Source organism: Thalassophryne amazonica, chromosome 12 (genome assembly GCF_902500255.1).
Source record: "Thalassophryne amazonica chromosome 12, fThaAma1.1, whole genome shotgun sequence".
Classification (NCBI taxonomy): Eukaryota; Metazoa; Chordata; class Actinopteri; order Batrachoidiformes; family Batrachoididae; genus Thalassophryne; species Thalassophryne amazonica.
The window spans coordinates 18,644,340-18,668,345 of NC_047114.1; the positions used below are offsets into that span (position 1 = coordinate 18,644,340).

At 42.7% G+C, this 24,006-nt stretch overlaps 1 protein-coding gene across 1 annotated transcript in view; it reads left to right on the forward strand.

Annotated features, from left to right (window-relative positions):
* LOC117522403 (cadherin-12-like) overlaps positions 1–24,006 on the forward strand; it is a 137,533-nt gene that overhangs the window by 92,321 nt on the left and 21,206 nt on the right. The window contains 2 exon segments of the mRNA XM_034183796.1: positions 9,772–9,893; positions 14,873–14,987. Of these exon segments, the coding sequence (XP_034039687.1) occupies positions 9,772–9,893; positions 14,873–14,987 (237 nt within the window).

A 24,006-nucleotide genomic window follows, 5' to 3' on the forward strand; every position in this document is an offset into this window, starting at 1 on the left:
TCATCGGAGAGGACAATCTGCCCACTCGTGGAAAAAAGCTTGCAGAAAGGACAGCCTGCCTATTTGTAAGGAGGGTTTAAATCTTGAGCTGCGTTCACATTACTAGCTGAAGTGACTGGAATGTGACCTATTTGTTTGTGTGCCTGCATGTGATGCAGTGTACACTTTAACAAATTACAACATACGGTAGTGTTCAGAATAATAGTAGTGCTATGTGACTAAAAAGATTAATCCAGGTTTTGAGTATATTTCTTATTGTTACATGGGAAACATGTCCTGTCCTGTGCACCAACAGCAATTCTTGTATATTCGTCCGTGAATTGTTCTGTGAATTATTTCTGTAATTTATGTCTGTAGCATGGCCCAAGCAGAGGGTCACCCCTTTGAGTCTGGTCTGCTTGAGGTTTCTTCCTCAGAGGGAGTTTTTCCTTACCACTGTTGCTGTGGGGGTTGGTAAGGTTAGACCTTACCTGTGTGAAGTGCCTTGAGGCAACTCTGTTGTGATTTGGTGCTATATAAAGGAAATAAATTGAAATTGAATTGAAGTGAATTGAAACAAGGTACCAGTTGATTCAGTAGATTCTCACAAATCCAACAAGACCAAGCATTCATGATATGCACACTCTTAAGGCTATGAAATTGGGCTATTAGTAAAAAAAAAAAGTAGAAAAGGTGGTGTTCACAATAATAGTAGCATCTGCTGTTGACACTACAAACTCAAAACTATTATGTTCAAACTGCTTTTTTAGCAATCCTGTGAATCACTAAACTAGTATTTAGTTGTATAACCACAGTTTTTCAGGATTTCTTCACACCTGTGAGGCATTAATTTTGTTGGTTTGGAACCATGATTTTGCTTGGTTACTAGTATGCTTGGGGTCATTGTCTTGTTGAAACACCCATTTCAAGGGACGGGAAGGGTGACATGAAATGGACGCAAAAAATTAAACGTTTAATTTTTCCAACATTTTTAAACGTTTAATTTTTTCACGGATTTTCGGCGTAGAGCACTGGATGCATAAAAGGAAGTAGTTTCCCGCAAGTTGAGGCAACGTTACTGTTGTGTGGGCCGCCAGAAGAGGAGGTACTGCTGGCCCACCACCAGAGGGTGCCCTGCCTGAAGTGCGAGCTTCAGGCATGAGAGGGCACTGCCGCCTCACAGGAACAGCCGAGGTGACAGCTGTCACTCATCAACTATGACAGCTGTCACCGATTATCTGCACTTCACCCCAGATAAAAGCAGGATGACACCTCCACCACGTCGCCGAGATATCGTTCTTCTAAGGAGGTAATATTCTCAGCCATAAACTAAACTGTATCTTAGTCTGAACTCTTTTTGCAGCCGCTTTCCTGTGGAGCCTTGTCCGCTGATTGGTGGTTTGTGAGAGTGCCGACGTCTTCGCCTCTCACTCTTTCCAGATAAGTGCTGAAACAGGAGCTGCACGAGTGTGTGATTTGAGGTGGAGGTGGAATTCCCACCGTTGTTGTTACTGGGTGTATACACACCCACACTTGACTGTCTTTGCTCTTCGCCAGCAGTACCAGATCCGACACGCGGAGACGGTGGCCACCTGGGGGACTCGGGACCTGGCGGCTCCAGTATCCTTCGGGTTTGGTGGCGGAGGAAATCGTGTGGTTCCGGTTCTTCTTTAGACGGACGTCTCCTATCGTCGAGCCTGCCCACACGACACCTTTATCCATTGACTTTGTATCATTCTATAATCTGCTGTGTATGGTTGTGGCATTCACAACAGTAAAGTGTTCAAATTTGACTCCTTCTATTGTCCGTTCATTTGCGCCCCCTGTTGTGGGTCCGTGTCACTACACTTTCACAACAGTTACAGTATTTAAGATGACTGTATGCCACACCCGATGCCAATTTATGATTCTTGCTGTGCTCCATTGTTACCAACCTATAAATCTATAGGATTGTTGTCAAACTTTTTATACCATAACACAATGCAGTAATTACACCACTCAAAGAGCACATGTGAGCAATTAAAAGAAAAAAATGCTCATTACAGCCTGGCTGCAGCTCCTCAGCGCTCACCTCTTCAAGTTTTCTCACGATGGTGTTAAATAATGTCCATTAACTCCTGCTCACAGACCGATCGTCAGCATGTCCACATCCAGTATAACTCATCAAGGAGGACATCTCCACATCCACTCATGTTTCTATGAAGGCTCTCAGTTGTCCCGGTGGTTTCCATAGTAGAGAAGCTTGAATCTTCTACTGGACTGGGTTGCTTGACGCAAGGACATTTTGCTTCTAATCACAGAAGGTTCCTCAGCTAAATTTCTTGCTCTGGTAGTCTGACAATCATAGACGTTTCGCGCGCATGTGTTCGAGATCACCGGCTGCAGCTCCGCAGTCACATGAAGAATGATAAACTAAACAGAAATCAGAGTGCACACCTGCAGCTCTGTGGAAGAAGAAATATAAACTAGAAGACAAATCTGAGCGCACAGGAAAAACGATGAACCAGAAGGGAAATCAGATCAGAGAAATCAGTAATAAAGTCCACTAACTCCTGAAAATAACATATTCTGACTTTTTCCAATGAATCAACTCCATCTGTGTGTCCAGGCAGTCTGCTCTCCAGTCTGCTCTCCCCCTGCTGCATACAACTGAAGCAGACATTCCTGCGTATTAGATACACAGCATATGCAACTCAAAGCAGGCCCAGTGTGAAAGAGGCTAAGACCCCCATCACACATAGCAAAAATGAGCAGGAATCCAGCAGAATCAGCTGGAATGAGAAAAATACCCGAATCTCGAAGAGCAGTCAGGAGGGAGAGACAGTTGGACAGCTGCGTATGACTTCCAGACAACCACGTGGAATGTGGGCAGACTGAGACGTGCACACCCGCACGACCGTAGCCCAAACGTTGTCGGACAACAGTACAGAGACACAGACTGCTGTCAGACAGCACCAGAATCATAAATAAAGACTGCCAGACGGATGCACCCGAGTGCTGTCACTCACTCACTCACCCACTGATTCCCTCGTCCACTTGCTCCCTCGCGCACACTGTCCTCTGAGCAGGACATTCCGCTGGCAAGATGGACATGCATGTCCCACACATGACAGACTGTCAGCACTGTGCTCATGGACACAGCACAGCAGTGGTGATGTGATGAGCACACGGAGTACATGGAGAAGCTGTGCACCACGCCGCGGGATGGCGCCTGTCATGGGATATATTTATGCTGTGGTGGACAAGGCATTTGTGAACGGATGTTGTCAGCACATGGCACAGCTGGGGTGAGAGTAACTTCACCACAGGTTGCAGCGCCTGGCCGGTGTCCGCCCTGCGCTGCAACATGTACATACCTGGGGCTGTACTGGAGGTGAGTTCACATTTTATGGTGTTATGGGCTGGCAAAACAGTTCCACCGTCACTCCCTGACAGTCATTCGTCATTCAATGATAAACATGTCATAATATATATATTACAGGGGGTGACATCCCGTTCAGCTGCTTTGCAGGCACTGCACAGAGCCTCTAACGCGCACAATGATGCATTGGCAGATGGTGCTTTCAGTTTGATTGCACAATGTTCATGTCAACTTCATATGATGGATACGTGCCACATACATGTTGCATACTGACCTTTTCTTTGCACTCCCTGAACAGGATCCAGTGGAGGTGCATGTACTTGGCACAAGCAGGATATGCTGGGAGGATTTGTCGTGTCCTGTCCATTTCAGGGTTCCCCCGACCATGATCAGATTGTTCTGAATGCTGTTATGACGGCGTGCAAATATGTAGATTGCAGTGGGATTGTGCCCACACTGCACATTGACTGCCATTGGATGGATGTGCAAAACACATGTGCAAAACATTCGAGGCAGCCATGCGAATGGGTCCGCCCGTGTCGACTGCTCTGAGACTGCTGTCTGACATTTTCAGACCGCACCTCGACACTTCGGATGTGGGCCATTTTGTCATTCTGATGCCATTCAGCATCATTTGTGCTATGTGTGATGGGGATCTAAGATTGGTCCATATAGTCAAACAAGATGATGCTTTTGGTACTACGTCATACATTATCAATATGACTGACAGCTGGCAACAGACATACAACCCACTAGCCCATACCACTAGCCCAGCTTTTTTGAAATGTGTTGTAGGCATCCATTTCAACATGAGCAAATATTTGCACAAAAAACAAGAAAGTTTATCAGTTCGAACATTAAATATCTTCTCTTTGTGGTGTATTCAATTGAATATAGGTTGAAGAGGATTTGCAAATCATGGTATTCTGTTTTTGTCTACATTTTACTCTACTGGTGGTTGGCTCTCACTGCGGTATTGTATCACTTCCTGTTCCGGAGCACAGCGGTGTTTTGCTGTATCTGTTAGCTGTTTAATCTGTGCAGTTAGATTGATCTAGTTACCTAGATAACGATTTGTTTCACAATGTAATCTTCACGTGCCTTAACTAAAGCACTCCCTCTGCTGAATCACCTCTAAATTATTTACACATTATTCACTTTGTGTGTTTTTAGGAATCCGCTAGCTTAGCGCAGCTACTAGCTCTTAGCCGGTTTAGCATGGCGGCTTCTCCTGTCTCTCCTGCACTTTTCTGCTCTGGGTGTGAAATGTTTAGTTATTCCTCGGCCTCCTTTAGCAGTAATGGTACTGGTAATAAGTGTAGCTTATTCGTAGCTTTGGAGGCCAGGCTGGGCGAATTGGAGACTCGGCTCCGCACAGTGGAAAATTCTACAGCTAGCCAGGCCCCTGTAGTCGGTGCGGACCAAGGTAGCTTAGCTGCCTTTAGTTTCCCTCTGGTAGATCCCGAGCAGCCGGGAAAGCAGGCCGACTGGGTGACTGTGAGGAGGAAGCGTAGTTCTAAACAGAAGCCCCGTGTACACCGCCAACCCGTTCACATTTCTAACCGTTTTTCCCCACTCGACGACACACCCGCCGAGGATCAAACTCTGGTTATTGGTGACTCTGTTTTGAGAAATGTGAAGTTAGCGACACCAGCAACCATAGTCAATTGTCTTCCGGGGGCCAGAGCAGGCGACATTGAAGGAAATTTGAAACTGCTGGCTAAGGCTAAGCGTAAATTTGGTAAGACTGTAATTCACGTCGGCAGTAATGACACCCGGTTACGCCAATCGGAGGTCACTAAAATTAACATTGAATCGGTGTGTAACTTTGCAAAAACAATGTCGGACTCTGTAGTTTTCTCTGGGCCCCTCCCCAATCGGACCGGGAGTGACATGTTTAGCCGCATGTTCTCCTTGAATTGCTGGCTGTCTAAGTGGTGTCCAAAAAATGAGGTGGGCTTCATAGATAATTGGCAAAGCTTCTGGGGAAAACCTGGTCTTGTTAGGAGAGACGGCATCCATCCCACTTTGGATGGAGCAGCTCTCATTTCTAGAAATCTGGCCAATTTTCTTAAATCCTCCAAACCGTGACTATCCAGGGTTGGGACCAGGAAGCAGAGTTGTAGTCTTACACACCTCTCTGCAGCTTCTCTCCCCCTGCCAACCCCTCATTACCCCATCCCTGTAGAGACGGTGCCTGCTCCCAGACCACCAATAACCAGCAAAAATCTATTTAAGCATAAAAATTCAAAAAGAAAAATAATATAGCACCTTCAACTGCACCACAGACTAAAACAGTTAAATGTGGTCTATTAAACATTAGGTCTCTCTCTTCTAAGTCCCTGTTAGTAAATGATATAATAATTGATCAACATATTGATTTATTCTGCCTTACAGAAACCTGGTTACAGCAGGATGAATATGTTAGTTTAAATGAGTCAACACCCCCGAGTCACACTAACTGCCAGAATGCTCGTAGCACAGGCCGAGGTGGAGGATTAGCAGCAATCTTCCATTCCAGCTTATTAATTAATCAAAAACCTTTAATTCATTTGAAAGTTTGACTCTTAGTCTTGTCCATCCAAATTGGAAGTCCCAAAAACCAGTTTTATTTGTTATTGTCTATCGTCCACCTGGTCGTTACTGTGAGTTTCTCTGTGAATTTTCAGACCTTTTGTCTGACTTAGTGCTTAGCTCAGATAAGATAATTATAGTGGGCGATTTTAACATCCACACAGATGCTGAGAATGACAGCCTCAACACTGCATTTAATCTATTATTAGACTCAATTGGCTTTGCTCAAAATGTAAATGAGTCCGCCCACCACTTTAATCATATCTTAGATCTTGTTCTGACTTATGGTATGGAAATTGAAGACTTAACAGTATTCCCTGAAAACTCCCTTCTGTCTGATCATTTTTTTAATAACATTTACATTTACTCTGATGGACTACTCAGCAGTGGGGAATAAGTTTCATTACACTAGAAGTCTTTCAGAAAGCGCTGTAACTAGGTTTAAGGATATGATTCCTTCTTTATGTTCTCTAATGCCATATACCAACACAGTGCAGAGTAGCTACCTAAACTCTGTAAGTGAGATAGAGTATCTCGTCAATAGTTTTACATCCTCATTGAAGACAACTTTGGATGCTGTAGCTCCTCTGAAAAAGAGAGCTTTAAATCAGAAGTGACTGACTCCGTGGTAAGCTCAAGGAAGCCCTACCATTATTTAATGCTTCGATCTTAAATATGATCAATCTATCTTTATTAGTTGGCTATGTACCACAGGCTTTTAAGGTGGCAGTAATTAAACCATTACTTAAAAAGCCATCACTTGACCCAGCTATCTTAGCTAATTATAGGCCAATCTCTAACCTTCCTTTTCTCTCAAAAATTCTTGAAAGGGTAGTTGTAAAACAGCTTACTGATCATCTGCAGAGGAATGGTCTATTTGAAGAGTTTCAGTCAGGTTTTAGAATTCATCATAGTACAGAAACAGCATTAGTGAAGGTTACAAATGATCTTCTTATGGCCTCAGACAGTGGACTCATCTCTGTGCTTGTTCTGTTAGACCTCAGTGCTGCTTTTGATACTGTTGACCATAAAATTTTATTACAGAGATTAGAGCATGCCATAGGTATTAAAGGCACTGCGCTGCGGTGGTTTGAATCATATTTATCTAATAGATTACAATTTGTTCATGTAAATGGGGAATCTTCTTCACAGACTAAGGTTAATTATGGAGTTCCACAAGGTTCTGTGCTAGGACCAATTTTATTCACTTTATACATGCTTCCCTTAGGCAGTATTATTAGACGGCATTGCTTAAATTTTCATTGTTACACAGATGATACCCAGCTTTATCTATCCATGAAGCCAGAGGACACACACCAATTAGCTAAACTGCAGGATTGTCTTACAGACATAAAGACATGGATGACCTCTAATTTCCTGCTTTTAAACTCAGATAAAACTGAAGTTATTGTACTTGGCCCCACAAATCTTAGAAACATGGTGTCTAACCAGATCCTTACTCTGGATGGCATTACCCTGACCTCTAGTAATACTGTGAGAAATCTTGGCGTCATTTTTGATCAGGATATGTCATTCAAAGCGCATATTAAACAAATATGTAGGACTGCTTTTTTACATTTACGCAGTATCTCTAAAATTAGAAAGGTCTTGTCTCAGAGTGATGCTGAAAAACTAATTCATGCATTTATTTCCTCTAGGCTGGACTATTGTAATTCATTATTATCAGGTTGTCCTAAAAGTTCCCTGAAAAGCCTTCAGTTAATTCAAAATGCTGCAGCTAGAGTACTGACGGGGACTAGAAGGAGAGAGCATATCTCACCCATATTGGCCTCTCTTCATTGGCTTCCTGTTAATTCTACAATAGAATTTAAAATTCTTCTTCTTACTTATAAGGTTTTGAATAATCAGGTCCCATCTTATCTTAGGGACCTCATAGTACCATATCACCCCAATAGAGCGCTTCGCTCTCAGACTGCAGGCTTACTTGTAGTTCCTAGGGTTTGTAAGAGTAGAATGGGAGGCAGAGCCTTCAGCTTTCAGGCTCCTCTCCTCTGGAACCAGCTCCCAATTCAGATCAGGGAGACAGACACCCTCTCTACTTTTAAGATTAGGCTTAAAACTTTCCTTTTTGCTAAAGCTTATAGTTAGGGCTGGATCAGGTGACCCTGAACCATCCCTTAGTTATGCTGCTATAGACTTAGACTGCTGGTGGATTCCCATGATGCACTGAGTGTTTCTTTCTCTTTTTGCTCTGTATGCACCACTCTGCATTTAATCATTAGTGATTGATCTCTGCTCCCTCCACAGCATGTCTTTTTCCTGGTTCTCTCCCTCAGCTCCAACCAGTCCCAGCAGAAGACTGCCCCTCCCTGAGCCTGGTTCTGCTGGAGGTTTCTTCCTGTTAAAAGGAGTTTTTCCTTCCCACTGTCGCCAAGTGCTTGCTCACAGGGGGTCGTTTTGACCATTGGGGTTTTTACGTAATTATTGTATGGCCTTGCCTTACAATATAAAGCGCCTTGGGGCAACTGTTTGTTGTGATTTGGCGCTATATAAATAAAATTGATTGATTGATTGATTGATTTTACACAACATCCCAACTTCATTGGAATTAGGGTTGTAAATAAAGTACAAATAACATAAAGTAAAATAAACAAAGACAGAAATGGGAGGGGACCACAGTGCTTCCTCTGACATGCCCCCCCCCACCCCCACTTGCTCATTCATGTGAGCTTATCGGTGATGTGATGTCTGTATTGACATGATCAGACACACTACGGTGTTATGCGTTTGTCAGGGGACCGTGGTTGACATGTCATTTGAAATCAAACAGGGTGGGAGCTGATCATGGCCCACGGCCAGTGAATGCTTTCCTCGGCTGATTGTGCTGCTCCAGCTGACCGCTGGGAGCACATATTGTCACATTGCTCCAACCACCCGTGTGCAGGGCACGGAGATGTATGTGTGTGTGCAAATGATGGTGACATGCGGAAAAATAAAAACAAAAGACGTCACCTTTGCATTGCCCACAGCCACATCTCAGCCCGCATGGTGATGTCCATGCACCCAGAATGGGACATATGAAATTATCCGTGTGAACTTTGTGATCAGCACGGAGGGTCCATGCGGACTCTCAGCAGCTGTGAACTTTGAATCGCCAGTTCATTTTTTTTTTCACCCTTTTTTGGCCTGTTTCTGCTTCTTTTGACCAACTTTGTGTTACGTGTGAAGGCACCATGATCTGCGTTCGATCATGGCAGTCTCAGTCGGTGATGAGGAAGATTGTGTCTTGATCAACTCCTGGATGGGATGGTGGACACATCGATGACTGAACAGGCCCAGTCTTGACATGCACTGTTTCTGAGAGACAAATCTCCTGCATTAACAGTCTATTAACTATGATGAATTTATTCAAATTTGTCCCTATATCATCACCAAGACGTGAAATCAGAAATTATGGGGTTGACACACAAACAAGAATGTGTGGGATTCATCAATATAATTTTGTAGATTTGTTCATTATTTTTGTGTATGTACATGTCCCTTGAATAGAATGAGGTTTTTCATCATTTTGATGTCTGTGATTTATCAGACAAGAGACCGATCGAGAATTGTGATATTGACTTATTTTTTCCTGGGGAAATAGGGCACCTTGGTCAATAACTTAATATACACAATATTAACTGAACAAGCACGTGATGTTCGTGTGTGTGTGTGTGTGTGTGTGTGTGTGTGTGTGTGTGTGTGTGTGTGTGTGTGTGTGTGTGTGTGTGTGTGTGGTGTGGTGTGTGTTGTGTGTGTGTGTGTGTGTGTGTGAGAGAGAGAGAGAGAATGGTGAATGTGATGCATTACTGTAAAGCTCTTTGAACATCTGATTCAGATGGAAAAGTGTTTTTCAGACAACCCAACTCTGTCCGCCAAAGTGTCATTGAGTGTTAACATTCTAGATGTGAACGAGTTTGCCCCTGAGCTTGTGGTTCCATCAGATACCTTCGTCTGTGAAAACTCCAGAGTTGGCCAGGTAAACAGGACTGTGAGGGTCTGGATGATTAGACCCTAATGCCAATATCAGACAAATACCACAGTCTTTATTGACTAAATCAGGAACAGGTCGAAAAATGAGACACAGGTGATCAGTCCGATATTAGTGACGTTGTCCCAATGGGGGGCAAAAGGACAGGAAACACACTATCAAAATAAAACATTAGAGGGAGACAGAATCCATGAAAGTACACCCCACCCAAGAACAGTGCCTGATGCCCAATACAAGAACCAGAGACCCCGAGGGAGAACAAAATGAGAAACAGAAGAAGTAAGGCAGAAGGGGGCCATAACGCGGGCAGAAACATCAGACCACAGACAAGGAGGACAGAGGGGGCCAGACGGTTGAGAAAACACAAAGGTAACCAAAAGACCAGAAGACGGCAACACAAAGCTTGCCAAAACACACAAACGGACCAGGTAAAGAGAATGCAGAAAACAAAAGATCAGGGGCATATCTGTGTAGCCAACAGTGGACTACAAGACCGTCAGGTGGGCAGCTATAGGGATGACAATCAGCTGACAAAAAAAGAAATGGCACTGGAGACAATGAAATACAGGGTGAACATGGGGGGTGGCATATGGTCAACAGAGACCTGACATAAGTAAAGCGAATACCAGTGAGATGGGCAGGAAAAGTCAAGGGAAACACCAGGTAAACAAACAGTGGACAGGACCGGAAGCCATTGAAGAGACCCTATACAGGGGTCAATGGCATACCTGAACTTTGGGGGGGGCAAGGGGAACTCGGATGACCACGGACTAAAGAAAGGAAAGATGACAAACAAAATAAAGAAAACCACACAAATAAACAAGTACTCAAGAAGCAGGTGACAGAGAAAAAAAGTGAAAGAATCACAGCAAGAACCAAGGGAACAGGAATGACTGCTAAACTGGGGACAAAATTAACTTGACAAGAAAAGAGCTGATGAGTTATTTTGTGACCAATCAAAGCATAACAAACAGAAGCAAAAGTGACATACATACCATGAGTAGTTCTGTTGACATAGACGCTGGAACAACCCGTGATTGACCTGTCAATTCTTGGTCACCTTTGTGCTTTGGGGGCTCCAGGAATGCAGGAGCAGTCTCGGGGGGGGGGGGGGGGCTCTTGGACTGCAGGTACAAACTCTGAGGATTCCAGTACCACTGAAACAGTCTGTAAGCATTCTTGTGCCACTGGAATAGACTTTGGGTATTTTGTCACCACATGAATGGACTCTGGGGCTTCTGTTGCCACAGCTGCATGAATGGAATCTGGGGCTTTTGGCACTACAGGAATGGATTCTACAGCCTTTGACACCACAGGAATGGACTCTGGGGATTCTGCTGCACCAGGTGTTATGTGTCGACGCGGGTTGAGGAGCGGACCTGCGTCAGACGGAACCCAGCGCTAAAAATAACCAGAAAGCGGTTCCAATAACAAAAACAATTTATTTATTTCACCCGCTGGTGCACAACAAAGTGTAAAAACCAAAATAGCGTCCTTCTGGTGGAGTGAAGGCTGGCACGCTCTCCAGCGCCCAAAAGGATCGAAGCCCGGCACTCCTGGACCCACTACCACCGCCAAATACCCCCCAGGTGGACACGACAAACCGACTCTCTGCGAAGCATAGAAGAGGTGAGGTAAGTCAGCAGTTACAACTAATATCCTTCAAAAGACACACACTATCAGCAACACATTCAGGTCTGTATTTTAAGCTTTATGCAAATGAGCAGCTTCTCACAACAGGTGGAGGATCACTTGTCCGCACGCCACAGCAGTGAGAAGCAAGCTGCACAATTCTCATCACAATTCAAGTATACTGCGTAACAAAATACCAAGTTACTATCAACAATTAGTCAAACACTTAATCACCTCTGATGTGTGCTGACAGCATGTGTCCCTCACCGTTCCTGCTTCACGGGCTCGATGTGTCAAACCCAGGCGCGGTCCTCAGCGTCTCACAAACGAACATCACAAGGTCGAGTTCCCGGCAATTCTGCTTGAATCACACATGTCTTAAATGCAGAACGCCATCCAATTATCTGCTTCAGCTGAAAGTCTTTAAGGCTGCACGTGAGCACCATTCACAGGTGCTGCACATGATGTTGATGAGGGTGAAGAACTCTTCAGCCAGCACCTTCTCCACAGACAAATCAGTTTTCATGCCACCTGGAGAGCAAAGAAAAGAAAAGAACACCAAAATGTCCACACACCCCAACACACAACACCAGGTGCATTAATGGACTCTGGGGATTCTGTTTCCACATCTGTAGGAATGGACTCTGGGGCTTTTGGCACTACAGGAATGGATTCTAAGGCTTTTGACACCACAGGAATGGACTCTGGGGCTTTTGGTACCACTGGAACAGACTCTGGGGGCTTTCGGCACCTCTCTAACAGCTTCTGGGGAGTTTAGCAACTCTGTAACAGCCTCTGGGGAATTTGGCACCTCTGTAACAACCTCTGGGGAGTTTAGCACCTCTCTAACAGCCTCTGGGGAGTTTGGCAGCTCTCTAACAGCCTCTGGAGAGTTTAGCAACTCTGTAACAGCTTCTGAGGAGTTTGGCACCTCTGTAACAACTTCTGGGACGTTTGTACCTGTGCAACAACCTCTGGGGAGTTTAGCACCTCTCTAACAGCCTCTGGAGAGTTTAGCAACTCTGTAACAGCTTCTAAGGAGTTTGGCACCTCTGTAACAACCTCTGGGAAGTTTGTACCTGTGCAACAACCTCTGGGGAGTTTAGCACCTCTCTAACAGCCTCTGGGGCATTTCGCACCTCTGTAACAACCTCTGGGAGTTTAGCACCTCTGGAACGGCCTTTGTGAGCTCAGGTACCACAGAAACCATGTCTGAGGCTCAAGTGCCACAGGAACCGACTTTGGGAGCTCAGGTGCCACAGGAACTGACTTTGGGGGCTCTGCTGCCACAGGAATTGACTGTGGCAGTTCTCTCATAGACTGTGCCTGTTCTGGCACCAGCAGAGAGGAATGTGGTGGCTCTGGCACCACTGGAGATGACTATGTGGCTTCTGGTGCTGCTAGAGCAGACTGAGGGACTTCAGGCACTACAGGAGTGGACTCAGATGGTTCAGGCACAACTCATATCACCTTTGGGAACTCAGATATCACTGCTACAGCCTCTGACTAAACACGTGCCATGGGTGCAGGATTGGGCGCCCCTGGAGAGGACAGTGAAGATGGTGCCATCCCTGACGAGGGTTGTGGGGATTGCAGCTAATGCCCACCTGGAGCTAATTTGTAGACTGCAGCATCCTCCACAGGAAGAGCCTTGCATTGGGGCTTTTACTGTCACCAGTAAAATCCAAATTCTCCTTTTTGCTGGAGACAATTTAGGATTTTATCTGACACAGTTGAAATTACAGACCCCATAATATAAAACCAAGACACCATGACACATTGGGAAGCTCAGTTTCGGAGCAACAACACTGCTACAGTACATAAACTAGTGTATTAGAACAGAATAAAATGCTTTGGTTGTCACTGCAATAAAATACAACACTGGAGAGGTGCTCCAGAAACACATCCGTTCCATAAAAATCCATCTCACACACCATTTCATTGCAAACACACAAACCATAATAAATACATCTAATACTTGATTCATTGCACCCATTTGCACATCACTCCTGCAAACACATGCGTACCATAAAACATAAAAACACAACACACACACACACACACAAATTCACTGTAGTAAGTCAATAAATAGTGTGAAATAACACAGATAAAATGATGTGCATCAAGATAATCTACTTAATCAGAAAGTTTAGCTTCATTTAATACTGTAATGGCTTTTGGAAAGAAGCTGTTCCTGAATCCTTTGGTCCTTGTCTTCAGACACCTGCAACATTTCCCTGAGAGCAAAAGGTCAAACAGTGAGTGACCAGGGTGTGAACAGTCCTGTGTGATTTTTATGGCTTTAGAGAGCAATCTAAAGTTGGCAATTTCCTCTAGAGAGGGAAGAGAGCAGCCAATGATCTTTTTGTGCTGTGTTCACTCTCTATATTGCTTTTTTGTTTGCTTAAAAAGTCATAGAAACACAGGAGACCTACAACTGTGACTGAAATTGACTCAAAGATATGATGTAAAATGAAAATCAACAGCACTTGACAGACGTAGAAACCACAAGCTACCACAGGGGTACTCTGTGAAGATGGTGTGTGTGTGTGTGTGTGTGTGTGTGTGTGTGTGTGTGTGTGTGTGTGTGTGTGTGTGTGTGTGTGTGTGTGTGTGTCCTGCAATAATGGAGAAGATGCAACATGTGTTTTTGCTGCAATAACATCAACATATAGCCTCAACACTTATGATCTGAAAAGACATTATATACAGTATATACGCAGAGCTGTGGTTCACACACACATACACACACACACAGACAATTCTGAATCTCATTTTATTTCGTATCAGACGTGCAGTAAGTTACAGACTCAGAATACAAGACCTCTAAGATTATAGGCAACAGGTTGGTTCTCATGTCCCACAGCAGCCCATACTCAAGGTTCTTGAAATGGAGCAATACTTCCACCTGGTGGACAACAACCTTCAGTGGGTGATCTGCCAACCACCGTACTACTCAATACTAAACATTTTTTTTATTTTAATTTGTACATGTACTGTGTACATGCATGCACTCAAAAATAAAATAGGCAAAAAATAATAATAACAATAATAATAAATGAATATGAAAAAGTACAAATAGTGGTTATTCGGCCCAACGTCTTACAGCAACTCTCATGATGCCATTAGTGTTGACAACGGGAGAATGTTTTCAATACTTTTTCATTGCAGCACTTCAGGGGATCTGAAACAGCTTTTGAAAATGTCAGTATTAACGATTCCAGATAACGTGTTGGTGCCTCCTGTTTTTTTTGTTTGTTTGTTTGTTTGTTTGTTTGTTTTGCCATTTGCTTTTTGTTTACATCTGTGTGTCTTTTGTTTCTTGTCGAGATCAGGTGATCCAGACAGTCAGTGCTGTGGACAAGGACCTGCCTCCTCTCGGTCAAAGGATATTCTTCAACTTTCCAAAAGAGCTTCGGAACAGAAATTTCACCATTCGAGATTTTGTAAGTAAGAAAGGGGATGTGAGCATGATTGAGAGAGTAAAATGTAATTTTTTGACTTTTACTGTATTTTCAGGGCAGTAACATGATTGCTGCTGTACAAATTAGTGTTCTTCCTGACACCAAAACCTCAGCATATGAACTTGGCATCGATGTTGAGAACTCCAATTTATAAAGACTAAATGTACACATCATAACAAGCTGGCTTCAGCAGACAGATTTGTGCTTTTGAGATGTAGGAATGTCATCCAGAACCCGTAGTGGTTTAGTTGTGGGGTGGATGTGGCAAGATGCGGTGCTAGGACATGCTGCCTGACTTGACCTCACCAACAACTTAAAAAAGAAACTTAATATAACCAGGTTAGTCCCATTGAGATAGAGATCTCTTTTGCAAGGGAGACCTGGACAATTGTAAAGTTTCCAATTCACCTAACGTGCTTGTCTTAAATGTGTGAGGAAACCGGAGCACCAGGAGGAAACTCATGCAAACCCCACACAGAAGGGCCACAGGTGGGAATCGATCCTATGGCCTTCTTGCTGTGAGGCAACAGTGCTAACCACTAATTACAGACCCTGCAGTGGTTCTGTAATCAACCGCTTCTGCAACGGCTCCGCTTTGAACCTTGAAACAATGAAGCAGTGCTCTGACCGCTGCTTCATTGGTTCTTGCTTCGCTGCTTTTCAGAAGTGGAAAGTTCTGCTTCTTAACCCATCTCAAAGCCATTTAAAAATGTCCATCATGAGTCACTTTTGTGTGGATTACTGTTACTAAGTGGGACTCTTGTCTTGTTACAGGTAAGACACTAGAATCTTCCTCCATTCCATTGGCACAGCCCAAACACTGCGCCGCTCTCTGCTGAGACAGAGTCTGGTCGGAATCAATAACTTCAAAGCGAATCACTGTTTAAATAAAATGCCACCTCTTTCCAAACGTCATAACACAGAAAACAGACTAAAATGTTTTTTTTTCCTCCCAAAATGAGACGCCCTGCATTCTTTATGAATTACATTGATGCTGACGTGCAGCACAGTGGGCTGCAAGAGCTCAGCTCAGTGTTAGATTTGTGCCATTAATATTTGAGAGGAAATGCTTTTGAGAAAAACTACAGATTTTATTTATTTTTATTTATGTCCAGAGATCAAGGATCCAGTGACCAGTTTCATATTCATTTACTTTAAGACTCAATAAAATGTTGTTGACATAGAAAACCTGTAAAGCCTACTTTTAGTTCACAGAAAATTCACAGGAGGTATTGATAAGGAATCGGATCGATAAGCGGCATCAATAATGGCATCGATATCAATAAATCTTATCAATACCCATCCCTTATTACTTATGTTAAAAAGTGTTAGTTCTGCCAAAGATGTCTAAAAACAGAGAGATGGTTAAATGTTTTTAAAAAAATGATGTTTAAAATATGACAAAATATAAAAATAAAAGAATAGAAAGTTTTTTAAAAACATGTTTAAAATGTTTACATATGCTAACCATTTGTAAGTGTGATTTATAAGTGTAACCCTGTGATAATACAGGCTGTGTGGCTGCTAGGTCAATTTATTGAGTTTGTTCTGCATTTCCCTTTTTCACTTGGGGTCACCACAGCAGATCTGCATCTTGATTTGGCTCAGGTTTTACGCCAGATGCCCGTCCTGACACAGCTCCACATTATATGGAAAAAATGAGCAGGGTGGTCTTCAAGCATGAAACATCTGCTCTGAAAACAAGTGCACTCACTAATATTCATGCAAAAGCTCAGAAATGCTTTGTCAAACTTATTTTCAATGCTTGCACTTGTGTAGTTACTGTACTGTGTGATTTTTGTATCTGAAAATTTGGCTACATTACGATAACATGCTTAAATTCCCTGAATATGTTATTTTGGAAAGTATCTGAAAAGCTCTAGGTCCTCCATCCCTTATCACTTCCTCTACCCCAATTAGAAACAATTCCCTCCCTCACCCCACCACCCCATCCCTCAAATACACCTGTTTGAACTCTCTGCTCATGGCCATTTGTCTCAGTTTTATTTCCTAAGTGTTACATATAAAACTTTGCAAGCAACAACATTAGAGAAATCATCTCAGCTCTTCCCATGCGCACACTGATGATAATTAGAAGCTGTTGTTTTACATTATATGGCATGCATAAGGTACTTCAGTTGTATAGGAGTTTGACTACCAATACATGGCCTGGGTTTGATTCCAAGTGCACCCAGCTGTAATTGGTACTGGCCATGCCTGGGGGAAGTAACCTCCATGGGCCGACGTCCCATCTAGGAGGAGTTGTAGACTCTTATCCTCTTCACCTAACCATATCCGCTGGTAGGTACTGGTACCAGCAGGCCTCAATGCCTAACTAGGGCTGTTCCAATCCAATACATTTCCAACAGACAGACTGTGTTGTGTTAATTCCAAACAGGAATAAACAGGGCAAACTGGAACTGGGACTTTTCCAACACAAATGAAAAAAAAGAATTAGAATGAATTGCCTCAATAACCATATAAAATGATCTTGATTTTACATATAGATGTTTTAAAATAATGTTTTTGAATGAATAGCGACAACATATGAAAATATGAAAAACTAAGTAATTCACCCCTTTATTCTCATTCACTTTGACAGTCAGCTGGCTTTAGTACCAGTTAGATCCAAGAAGGAGGTTGTGACTGAAAACGTAACAGGAACAAGTCGTTGGTTGCACATTCACAACTTCACACCAGCTACAACCACTGAAGACCCGTGACCACTCTGTAGGGTTGCTGATGGTCCTTCACATGGTATTTGTGCTTTGTCTAATTATATTGCCAGCAAGGCACTTCATAGGTTTATCTGGGATTATTTTCTATGTACCAATGTTGTTTTCAGACAACACAGCTGGCATCGTGACATGAACCGCAAGCTTCCAGCGGCAGCTGCAGGATGCGTTCATTCTTCCTGTTGTGGTTGAAGACAGCGGTTATCCGGCCCAAAGTAGCACAGCGACTCTCACAATTCGAGTGTGTTCCTGTGAAAGCAGAAGCTCACTGCTCACGTGCTCCACTGAAGGCTTCCTTCTCCATTAGGTCTCAGCAGCAGAACTTGATGGGTATTCTGCTGTGTGTTGGTATTTCAATGGGTAAGATTTGTTTTTTGTTTTTTAACTGGAATTACTAATTGGCTGCACTGATTATTCCTTGGCAGCTTTGCACACTAGAACAGGTGTCTGTTAGGTAGGAATTGCACTACCAGTACACAGATGATGGTATGATTCCAGATGTGTGGCTTCAGGTTACCTTCACTGCTCAACATTGACTTCAAATGGCTCATATCTATGGCTTCCATATCTATGGCTGCCCATATCCTTCACCTTGAGATTCTTGCTGAGATTAACCCTTGATCTGGTCCTTCTCCTCTGGAGTCATAGTGGTGGTGATGATTGATGATGATCATGATGGCAGTAGACTGTTACATTGACTTGCATCAGGAGATCGTTTCATGAATATGCATCGGTCTGCTCAAATCTACTTGATGCTCAGTGATTTCACCGAAGCCTTGATTTCACCAATGTGGAGACTGATTTAATCCTCAGGGGTCCTTGAACTCACTTGTGCATCCGCATCACTTTTTTTATATTTCTGGAGCCATATGGGGTAATTTTGCAGAATTTTACAGTAATGCGCTCCTTCCCAGGTTCCATATAGCCGTCTGGCTGCTCCATGTGGATCCTCTCCAGGGGCCTCATGTGCAAAGCGTGCGTACACACAAAAACGTGGCGTACTTTAATATTCTGATGTATGAAAAGTGAAATGACAGCAAAAACGTGCAGTGTGTCGTGCAAAAACCCTGACTGGCGTACGTACATTTCTACAGCTATTGTTCCTCTGCCGACACACAGAGGTGATGCTGGGAACCATCAATAGTGTGAAAACAAGACGTCATCAGAGTGATGTGCACACGAGAGACACACTTATGAACAATTAAGACACCCACGTGTTTGCAATTATATGGATAGATATAAAAGCATGCATACAAGGATGCATTTTCCTTATAAAAGCATGAGGAAAACTGCACAAAAATGGCTGCATTAGCGTAGTTAGAAGACCTTGCAAATGGTGCAATCTGACATGAGCATGTATTCAAATGTGAGGATTTGCTTGCAAATGACTATGTAACACAATTTTTGTTCCTGGCTTCTAGGTGTTATATTTCAACTGCTTATGTCTAACGTCTATGGAAAAATGACTACATTCAGCACAAACTTTGATTTTATTTATTTTTTTTTTTTACGTTCTAGAAAGTTTAGAAATTTCTAGATAATTCTGGAAACTTCTAGAAAATTCTGGTCAGTTCTAGCAGTTAAAGAATATTCTAGAAGACTACTCAGTAGTAGTGAAGGCAAATCGAGAATATTCTTAAAAACAGACAAATTTCAAAATATCATTGTCCTGATCACAGAAGCAAAGTTTCTGTGGAATAACAGCTATTTTATTTATTTAAAGCATAGCAGGTTAGGAAAACACACTGTGTACCCAGGAACAAAACAAAATAAAAATTTGTTACATAGTGAATTGGCCTATAAGCCAATTTCAATTACCAAGGCCAGTGTTACTGGAATTGTGTTCAGAACTGTAACCAGCTCAGTGCACAATATGGTGAGAAGCTAGGGGTTGTCTGTACCCACGCAGGTACTGACCACGCTGGGCTTCCTGGTAACAAGGGCATTCCAGCAGGAGCTGGCAGATCAGTCAGGAGTGGGCCAGTCAACCTTGCACCATTAGATGGCAGTGTTCTATACAGTTTGACAGGGGGTGATGAGCAAGCTTCCTCTGAGGAAGAAACCTCAAGCAGACCAGACAGAAACCTCAAGCAGATACTCACATGCCACGGAGTGTTTCTCAACTGTACTCAAAAGTTTTGGAAGACTTTGTATTTCACACATTTTATTTTGTTTATGTCATTTCAAATACAAATAAATAAAAATACATCTAAAGTTATCTTCCTTAAAGTCAAACTGAAAGCAAATGTCTACAACTTGATATAAATTAATTAAAAATATAAAATCCAGCTTCCTGATGAAGTGGTGTAGAGGAGGATTTTCTTAAGAAGACCTGAAAGTTCAGCTACAATTTGACAGAAAGTACATTTGAGATGAAAGCCTAGATTTGATGTTTGGTGAAAGAAACTTTTGTATTTCTTCATAACTGAAGTAAATAAAGTCCAAGACATATTCAATAACTTGGAAATGTTCATGTTTCCATCCCCTGACTTGTCTAAAGAAAACTGGAAATAAAACTGATTATTATTTACAGGTTTAGAGATTTGCTTTCAGTTTGAGTTTGAGGAAGATAATTTTAGAATTTTTTATTCTATTTTTTTTTTTTTGTATTTCTTGTTTTTAAAATGGCATAAACAAAATAAAATGTATGTGGTATTATTAATATTTTGTTTAAGAATGTTTAAGTTTCACTGTTTCTGCACTTTGTGGAAAATCATAGTCATATTGTATGTCATATTGATATTACAATATTGACATATGATAATTTGGCCATATTGTACAGCCCTACTGTCAACTAGCTGAAAACTTTGAATATTAATTTACATCTACATTTAAAAAAATGCTTAAAGTGGTGGGCTGTAATGAGGGGCAAAAAAACAAAAATGCTTAAAAAGGCGGGGGGGGGGGGGCACAGAAACTGAAAGGGAAAAAAAAAGAAAAAATTAGCCATGCTCATGCTCCCTTGAAGCATTTACTCAAAAAAACTTTGAAGGACCTAAATGACATGGTGAGACGCTGAAGTGCTTCGCTCGTTCATGTCCACGACATATACATATTATGAATCCCTTATTTAAATGCTAAGGAGTAAAATTACAGTACTAGCAAAAAAAAAAAAAAAAAAAAATCTGTTTTTGTGACTTAAATCTTAAAAAACCCAGTGGTGCTATACCTTTAACTTTTGACCCCTGTACAAACTGTAATTTACCTTTGTCATTTTTGCTGTCTTTAAACCACAGCATTCAACCATAATTAATACTAGCTATATTTTTACGGAATCAGACTAATAATGTGGTGTACTTTTCTCTATTCTTTGTGTCTGCCAGCTGGAGCTGTGTTCTACATGGGCCACAAATGCCAAAAAGGCAAGGAGATTCTGATATCATCAAAGGAGGATATCCAAGATAATGTTGTTCACTACAATGACGAAGGTGGCGGTGAGGCACCTTGCGCAACACACACCTTGCGCAACACACACTCACAATTTACCAACAGCCACAACAGCACCGAGAAGAAGGAGAAACGTGGTTATGGCGACGGAGTGCTACTACTGCATTTCGGCAACTACCATTTGTCTTGTTATTCCCCCGTTACATTGGAGGCGGAATGAACCTGTATCCCATCCGAATGAAAATTCTGCCCACATTCGGGAAGTGTCAAAGTGCAGTCGCCAACGTCGGACAGCATTCTGAGCACAGAGTCGGGCACACTCGTGCGACATGTTTTGCTCATGTTCAAAACAATTGTGGTGCAGTCAAAGTGGAAAAATAATGGAATAGCAGTCGATGTACAGTCTGACCACAGTCTGACTGCATTCTAATATTCTCACGGCATCAAAACAGCATTCGGACAGTCTGATTGTGCCAAAGAGACATTCGCCATGGTCGGGTACATGAGATCTTGACAGCATGTCCGATTGTGCTACAGATGAACCGTACGTGCAAAACAAGAAGAGGATGTGTGTGTGTGTGTGTGTGTGTGTGTGTGTGTGTGTGTGTGTGTGTGTGTGTGGGTGTGTGGTGTGTGTGTGTGTGTGTGTGGTGTGTGTGTGTGTGGTGTGTGTGTGTGTGTGTGTGTGTGTGTGTGTTGATATTCACAGTTTGTGCACAGACACAACTGTTATTAAGAGACATCCTTGCCTGGATCTGGAGTTCCTAATGCTTAAATGCAGACCTTTTTACCTGTCCAGAGAATTCTCAACTGTCTTCATCACTAGGGATGGGTATTGAGAACCAGTTCTTTTCGAGATTCGTTAAGAAATGGTTCAATTCACCGATATCAAAAGCCTTTTTGCTCAAAGATTCCCTTATCGGTCCTTCAGAGCGGCCGTTGTTTTTGAGGGTGTTTGTTGGGAAAATGATCATTTCTCTATGCAGCAGGTCTGTAATCAACAGCTTCTTTAACAGCTCTACTTTGAAGCTTGAACCAGCGAAGCAGTGCTCCAACCCGCTGCTTCGTTGGTTGTCTGCTTCATTGCTTTCAGAAGCAGAAAGTCCACTTCTTAAACCCTCTCAAAGCCATTTAAAGATGTCAATCATGAGTCACTTTTGTGCTGATTAAAATCACTAATTGGGACTCTTGTCTTCTTGCAGGCAAGAAACGAGAATCGTCCTCTGTTCCGTTCGCACCTCTCCAAATGCTGCGCTGGTCTCTGTCGAGTAAAATTAGAGTCCAGCTGGAATTAATAACTTCAAAGCGAATCGCTGTTTTAAATCAAATGACACCTCTTTCCAAACGTTGTAATACAAACAATGAACTACAATCAACTAAAATGTCTTTTCCTCTCAAAATGAGACATCCTGCATTCTTTTTGAATTACATCCTGACATGCATTGCAGCCGGCTGAGTTCAGCTCAGAGGCTATGGATTTACATTTATGCCTTTAATGTCTGAAAGGAAATACCTTTGACAAAACTTACAGATTTTGTTTATTTCTATTTATGTCCAGAGATCAAGGATCCAGTGACCAATCTTATATTTATTATTTACTTTAAGATTCATAAAATATTGTTGATATAGAAAACCTGTAAAGCCTACTTTTAGTACGCAGAAAATTCACAACAAGTACTGATAAGGGAATTGATAAGGAATCCGGTCGATATGCGGAATCGGTAATGGCATCGATATCGATAAAATCTCTGCGAGCCATGAGGAAGCAATATAATGTTATCCACAAGTAACAAAATAAACACCCAGAGTTTTTTTTGTTTGTTTGTTTGTTTGTTTGTTTTCTTTTGGTAGGTGACTTAACTCTTGACTCACCTCTTACACAGTCAGTAGTTACCTTTGAAGGTAATGAGACCTTCAAGACTTTACAAGGAATACTTCAAGTTTTCAAGGAACACTACACATATATTTTTCACATTACAGAATACCAAAAGATGAGGATGACGCAGCTTCACTAGCCCTACCTATTACTGCATGGGTGTAAATATACTTGGATATAAGCAAACTTTAGTGTGCATATTTGTCAGAATCCCACCACTCATGATGGACAGATCTCAGGGTGCCTGTGCTCCCACTTTTTCTTCAAAGTTTAAGTCCAGACACCCTGGTAAAACATGTCCACACAAAGGAGACTGGGCCTTATACGGCCCACTGGGCGCTGGATAGTAACAGTCCTTCAGACCACGTTAAGAGTTTTATATGTTTTTTAATGCCATGTTGGCTTTATCTGTGCTGATTCTGGTGTGAAAGAAGTTACTGAGGAGTTTTTAACAGTGTGCAGTAGCGGTTTTTGGCACAGGTGCCTGGGTGGCATTTTTTCATGACACATGGGGGTGGGGGGTTGGCATGAGCACTTAAAAAAAACTGGCAAATTGGCACTCCCTGCAGCTGCAGGTGCCCCTACTTACTGAGGTGCACAGAACAGAAGCAGTGTGAGAGGTTTGTTGGTTGTCTCCTGCGTTGTCACCAGAGACAGGTGCTCTCCTCCCTGTGCGTCCTACTCTCCTTTGGCTCCGGATGGAGCATTCTGCTCCCATTTCCCCGCTGCTCCGCTCAGCGAGATCCTGCTGTCTGGTTCCACAGCATCTCTTCTGGCAGGGCAGTGCCCACTTAGGACACAGCACAGAACCAAAACTCTGCACCACATTTTTCTGCGGGTCATCCAGCACCAAAATGGCAAGAAGAATGAGGCAGGGAGGCAGTTTATGAAATAAAAGGCGTTTGAAAGTGGACAGACAGGGTGTAAGAACAGGTTTGTATCTCATCGGAGAGGACAATCTGCCCACTCGTGGAAAAAAGCTTGCAGAAAGGACAGCCTGCCTATTT